Source organism: Formica exsecta, unplaced genomic scaffold (assembly GCF_003651465.1).
Source record: "Formica exsecta isolate Colony F162 unplaced genomic scaffold, ASM365146v1 scaffold194, whole genome shotgun sequence".
Taxonomy (NCBI): Eukaryota; Metazoa; Arthropoda; class Insecta; order Hymenoptera; family Formicidae; genus Formica; species Formica exsecta.
In genome coordinates this window covers 699,521-706,448 of record NW_021849240.1, presented here as the reverse complement: position 1 = coordinate 706,448, position 6,928 = coordinate 699,521, and the positions used below count along the sequence as shown (strand labels likewise).

At 36.2% G+C, this 6,928-nt stretch overlaps 1 protein-coding gene across 3 annotated transcripts in view; it reads left to right on the top strand.

Moving 5' to 3' along the window:
* Positions 1–3,753, top strand: part of LOC115234108 (RB1-inducible coiled-coil protein 1) — an 18,630-nt gene extending 14,877 nt beyond the window's left edge. For all 3 annotated transcript variants that reach the window (XM_029804860.1, XM_029804859.1, XM_029804861.1), the window contains 4 exons: positions 332–1,081; positions 1,171–1,479; positions 1,923–2,783; positions 2,894–3,753. In XM_029804860.1, the coding sequence (XP_029660720.1) occupies positions 332–1,081; positions 1,171–1,479; positions 1,923–2,783; positions 2,894–3,022 (2,049 nt within the window). In that variant the 3' untranslated portion in view covers positions 3,023–3,753. The remainder of the gene's footprint in view (positions 1–331; positions 1,082–1,170; positions 1,480–1,922; positions 2,784–2,893) is intronic.
* The last annotated feature ends 3,175 nt before the right edge of the window (positions 3,754–6,928 follow it).

Sequence of the window (6,928 nt, the reverse complement as noted above, 5' to 3'; positions counted from 1 at the left end):
ATATATATATATATGCGCGCATCTTGATTTTTTACAGGATAGCTGGCGTCGCACTCGTTTCCCGATTCCTTGATCCACACGTGATTCCTTCAGAATTCCATTAAACTCATCTACACGATTGCTTTCACAAAGAAATTCGTTTTAAATTAAAATGATTGCAATTTTGCATATTATACAATTCCAATGGTTTAAAATTAAAAAAAGAAGAAATGTTTCTCCTTTGTACGAATTTTTCTCGACTGTGTGTGGGCGTTTGCACACACAGAGTCGCGAATAATTCTATAAAATTTTGAATGTGCTTATTGGAATATCTTTGATATTGACATTTCAGGAGAATCTCGGTAATACACGCGAGGAAGTGGAAAGGTTGCAATCTATTCTGAAGACTATGAAGGTAGTTGTATGCGATGAATTGAGTTTCGTTCGGAACGAATTGGCGATTCTACGAGAGCGATCTAACGAGGACAAGAGCGGTCTCGTCGAGATGACGGAACGCGTACGAGTAGCATTATCCTTATACTCGCAAGAGTGCGATCGACGTCTTCAAGAGCGCGAGCAGAAATTGACGCTTGAGCATGAGTTTGAGATAACGGATGTCAAGAAGCTGATACAGAATCATGAAGAAGAAATCTGCACACTCAAGCATAATCTTTTAGAAAAGGAGACAGAATTGACGGAGCACGAACGGTTGGTGACCACGATGCGTCAAAAGCTAGAGGACGAACAGATCGAGAGGGGAAACTTACAGACTCGTTTACACCAGCAACTTGAGGATTATTCGAGAATATTAGAGCAAGCGCGCATAGATAAGGAAGAGGCTGTGAAGAAGACGAATGATGAGAGATTTCTCGAGATTACCTCTCTGACGAATTCCTTGACACAATGTCAGAAGAGAATTCAAGAATTGGAAGAGAATCTGATCACTGCTCGCAACGATCAGGAAAGAATGGTGAAAGAGGTGACCGATAAGTTCCAGATAGAATATAAGACGGAGTTAGAAACCATTCGAAGTCGCTTCAAACTAATGGCCGCTTCTACCATGGAAAGGAGTCCCAGTGATTCCAGTCTAGAAAGGATTGAGGTAAATAATCTATCAGTTTGTGATAAAGTTATTATTATTGAAAATAAAACGGAGAAAGATGCAAAAGGATATTATTTTGATTTTTTCAGCGGACAGATGTTATCGAACTGGCGAATCACGAGGCAATTTTAGAGCAAGCAAGGGAAGATATGAAAGTAGAAAATGCCATGGCAGTTCGTACTGCTATAGAGAAAGAGAGAGCTGATTGCATGACGAAATTAGATAACGAATTAAAATTGGCAAAGGAAGTAGTTGAAGAGAAAAATAGGGAGATTGAGATGTACAGAGTAAGAACAGTTGCATTGATCGAACAGGGCAAACGTTACAAGAATATGATAGATCGATTAATTGGAGAATTTGGATTGAAATCAGAGATACAGCAAACGATGAAGGAGAAGGTATTGTACCAAACTGTAATCTACACATGCATCAAGCGTAATTCTAAAAAAGTGTTGAAGAATATAAAAAAACATATGATACTACTCAGTAAAGATACAACAAAAAGTATTCATTAATATATACGCAACAGATTTGCAATCCTGTGACAGAACAATACTGGATATTTATTTTATTCAAACTATATTATGAGACGCAAGTTAATTTGTAATATTTATTTTTCTCATTGATAGTTTTGGCATAGTGCTTGGCATTTCCAGATTAAAATATCGACAAGATTAATTTACAGATCTTTATTGCATGTTTGTACATTTATCTATTTTCCATGAGTGGAATATATTCAAGTTTTTCAACACTAATTTCAAATTATGTTGCATACTTTTAGATTGATTATATCTTTATTCATTTATTTATTTTATGATATCTGTTGTCTGTGAAAACATAGGTGAAACATCTTGAAACAGACAAAACGTGGCTTGAGCATAATGAGGCTGCATTGAAGACAATGCGAACAATCATGGAACAAAGCAAAGATTCTCTCTACTCTTTAGAATCTGAAGCATGCAAGGATTTAACTTACGATCGATTGGATGGCAGTCAAGTCGATCTGGAGAAAGTTTTCAAGAATCTAGAATCCGAGAAGTACGAAGTTGAGGTCTCGGAATCAAAGAAAGTGCGATTAGAGGCTGATGATGATGATCTGACTCGGCTATCTAGGCGACTTGAAATTCTCGAGAACGACAACAAGAGACTGTCCTGCGAGTTGAATTCAATACGTGCGAGTAAAGTGGTGGCCGAAGCGAAGGTAGAAGCGTTAATGACGGATAAAATTCGTTTAGAAATCGAATTACTGAAGGAACGAACCAAGAGGGTATTTGGTATCGACTCGTCATTGCTACCCTCTGAAAACCGTGATAGAGACATGAATGCATCGGTCGCGGTAGTTTCAGACTCTAGTTCAAGTCGAGATGCGGCCACCAGTCCAGAACCGAGTCGACGATCATCTTCCAAATCCATATGCTTCCACCCTTCCCTTCCCTCGTATATACATAAGAAGGTCGCGGAAAAAGTGGCCAAGATGGTGCAACAGGGGATCGTCACCATCACCAGTTGCAATCCAGGTGACGTGGTACTCATAGTCTGGGACACTGTACACGGCAATTATGCAGTGTATCAGGAATCCTCGACTCTTTATTTCCTTCATTCGGACTACGTAGACGCATTGGAGATAGGGATGAACTCGAGCGGTTCTCGGAAATGCGTTCTTGCTGAAGTGATCGATAAGGAATATTGTCACGCGAGAAAGGTAAGATTGCTATTAATTAATTAATGATGAGTTTATAGCTATATCATAATATGGAACAGTATAATTGTTATAATAAGAAATAAAATATTGTCTTGTTGCTTTATTTTCAGCATGAGAATCGGTACCATGTCCCACGTGGCACGAAATTTTACAGAGTGCGCGCTAAACCCCGAGACGTACGCGCACTGGCAGATGAAACGAGTTCGTCGGGTTCAATGTCGAAGAGTCAACTACCGTAATTTTACTGTAATTTCAGACTAAATGTCGAGAATCCTTTGATTCTTGCCTAGTACAAGCGCTGTGATCGAGGATTTGCTTCGGCAGGTCGCGTTTGTTGCAAGACCAGTTACCCGGAATGCAAATCCCGAACTTACGTCTCCGCAACCATCCGGAAACCTCGGCTAAAACCTGCCAGAGCCTCTAGACGCATCCTTAATATCGATAAACATTAGGGTGATGATCCACGATGAAAGAGGTATGTGCAAGTTGGATAAACATGAAATGAGATGGAAGGATGCGCCGGCGTTTTTTATTGTGATATAAGTAATTTTTAAACGAGTGAAACATATTTGCCGAATGCTGTGGTTAGCTGTGAAGCGTAACGATAGTTGCATTCTTTGACTTTTCTTTTTCCATAAATGAGAAAACAATGGGATGTGAATGCCGTCGACGATTCTCTTTTTCAATAATTTGATAGGCAGACCAATAGAATGAAATACAGAAAGAGAGAGAGAGAAAGATATTGTTTAACTTCAATATTAGATGTATGATGCGGGAAGACGAAAGCCAGTCCCTCAGCCAACGTTCAGCTTTCTCTTTCCGCACTCCGATAATTATCTTTGCACTATACGAAACGAAAAAACATAATTGTAAGTTTTACAAAACCGGTGTAGGAGAATGTGCGATTTATGTATTATAAATACATGTATAATCGCATTAGGTAAATAATATATATATATATATATATGTATGGACGTGTGTGTGTGTGTGTGTGTGTATGTGTTATATGTGTAAAATTCTATATATATATATATATATATATATATATATTACACATACAATAAATATATACACACATACACACACCATTGTACGAAGCGTGCAATATCGAATATCTCACAGGTCCTAAAGTGGGGCTAAAATTTTGTAAGGTGAAAATTGTATCTCGCGACTGTGTTGTGCAATTTCGCAACTATCTAATATGTTAGAATATTTATACGAAAAGATCGTGCTATGCGACATTGTATATTTCCGACGATTCTTTTAACAATGCCTTGCATAGTTTTTGTCGTGCGAGAATCGTCCTTTCACTTTTCATATATTTTTTTTCAGATATATTCACTTTCATATTTCTCCCTCTTCTCTCGTTACTCACTTTCGCAGTCTCTTAGCAACGAGTTTGAGAAATACGTAAACATAAGCCAATGTTTCTATTGAAATAAACAAAGGCTGCACAGTATCGTTCCCAATTTACTTATTTTATAAGAAAACGTTAGTTTAAGCAATGCCCATCGGAGAATCAAATCCGAAAGAGAGGCATTCACGTAGGACAAATTTTAAAACTGTACACATACACGTATATGTATATACCTTTTTGTATTGTTTGACCGGTGTCCACGCGAGTATACTCACCGCTTTTACATGAAGAGAGTTGCTTGCGGAGGATTGCTCCTTTAGTTGTATTTTTTTGTATCATTAAACATTGTTAACTACTATCTCGTTTCTCGTGATGCGTAAACACTTATAGTACAGTACAATAGCTGTGATTATTAGCTTCATGTTCTCACTTCTACTTAATCACATACACACACACACACACACACACATACAACACACACATTCTTCTACTTAATTAAATTAAATAAATCCTCGCGGTGTCGAGCAACGATCCGTTCTACGTAACCGAAAGGGGATACAGGTATATTAACGATATTCTTTTCCTTTTTATAAAAAGGAATGCAAAACTAATCCCTCGGCCATCTTTAAAGGGCGACGATTATTGTTTGTTCGCGATGATTTCAAATTCGGTGCAAATTCGGAACGTCCAGTTTGCAAGGCGGTTTGTAAAATATGCTGATACGTAAGATAAACTGTTCGATAGGATATTAAGTTATCTTTCTCGAGTTTCTCTCGAGAAAAGGATATGTTCGCTTTTAGCGAATACAGTACACACAAAGTAGTAGTTGATAATATTACTCTTTCGCCTTCAGTTTGCACGCGTACTCCGCACATACGTGCGCAGGACAATGGATTTTTAATACCGAGAAGATGGACGGATAAAGCTTCTTTCCTTTCTCAGAAACATTTCTCCCTTCGCTATCATTATTTGTCGCCCGAAATCGCATACGGAGGAAAAAGTCTTGTACATCGAAATAATACCAGCATCGTGTAGAAAAGAAAAATAATGACAATAGTAACACGTTTTACTGCCATCACGATGATGAAAAATTATTCAAATTTGAATTATCGTACAATTGATCTTCGTATGTGATTTCTGCGTTAGTTTAGATACGGTTCCTACTAGACCAGACTTGTACGTAAATTTGATAGTCGCAGAAAAACTTGATGCACTGAAACTTTCCAGACACACGAAGCTCAAATATCACATTGCTTTGAACTGAATATTTTTTGGTTAAACTTTTTTTTTTACTCTCAGTGTGTAGAGAGAGTGAGAGTTTTCTTTTTTTGTAAATATATTTATAAATTTACAGTATCAAAGACGTGTTAAAAACAAGTGAAAATTAATGATTTATTGCGATAAATTTGGAAATAAATGGTTATTTTTATCGATATAAAAACGAAAACGGAGGAAAAAAAACAGTTTTTGTTTGTACGTAATGTATATATGCGATTCTACCATATTTTTAAATAATTACGTCGCGATAAATCAGTTAAAATTAAGCTAATCACATTTGAGAGATTGACGAAAAATAAAATTATTCAAAAAGATACTCGTCACTCTGAATAGAAAAGATATTCTGTTGCTATAAACATTTATATATATATAGATATGTCCGCGCGTACGATATCATGGTTTTTATTTATATTCGACTTGCAGTTCGGAGAGTGGCGAAATACATTTAACATCAACAGACTCTCATTCGATTCATATCGTTTATATTTTCACTGAGAATCTCAAACTCTTTGTGTGCAACTTTGATGCAACTTTTTTGCACCGTACGAAATACAAGATAAAGCGTGGCAGTGCTTTAAAATGCATTCGATTAACTTTAATTTCTTGCCTTTAAAAGATACTCCAACGAGATACATAGTTTGTTATACGAAGTATTTTTTCAAAGAAAGTAAATAAAATGTGATATTGTGCACGATTGCATCAGCTTTGCTAAGTTATCAGTCGGTTTCAATAATTATAATCTTATTTTGCTTTCATTAAATTAAAAACCCAAGTATCAAAGCAATGCGTCTGTGTATCATATAAGTGTATCATTATTTATTGAAATGTCTGTATGCTTGATTAAAGAGCAATCGATTTTGCTTTATTGGATATTTGAAATTTGTACTTACGCAATCAATATTGAATGGCATTGATCAATATTGATTGACTTATAAAAAAAAAAAAGTAGTCGAGTGTCCAAAGAGAAAGGTTTTTAAAGTAAAAGAAACAGCACACATATTGATATTATCAGGATTCAACATCCGAAAAAAAAACGTATCAGATAACGAAGACGTCGCTTTTATATTTATAACGATTCCAACTTTTAGCGAGATTTGCTTTTTTTTATATGCCTAAATATAGAGCAGTGAAAGATTTTTGATTTGGCTAAGAGTTTTTTAATAATTAAAATTGTAAGTTAGATGTTTTAAAATTGAATTAAATTTAGTTGTGTGTTGTGCGTGTGTGGTATGGGCGTGCATGCGTGCGTGAGAGAGAGAGAAAGAGAGAGAGAGAGAGAAAAAGGGAGAAAAAGTGCATGTGTGTGTGTAAATAACATTTGCAGGCGATTTTTTCTCTATAAATTCTATAATTCGGCTGCTTTATTGCAAGTTTAGACGCGACAGCAAAACTCTCCTTTGTATTTCGAATCTCGACATCAAAGAGAATCGTTAAATTCCCATCAACACAAGCACTTTTTTTTCTCTCTCTCTCTCTCTCTCTCTTTTATACTCATATTTTCCCTTCCTCT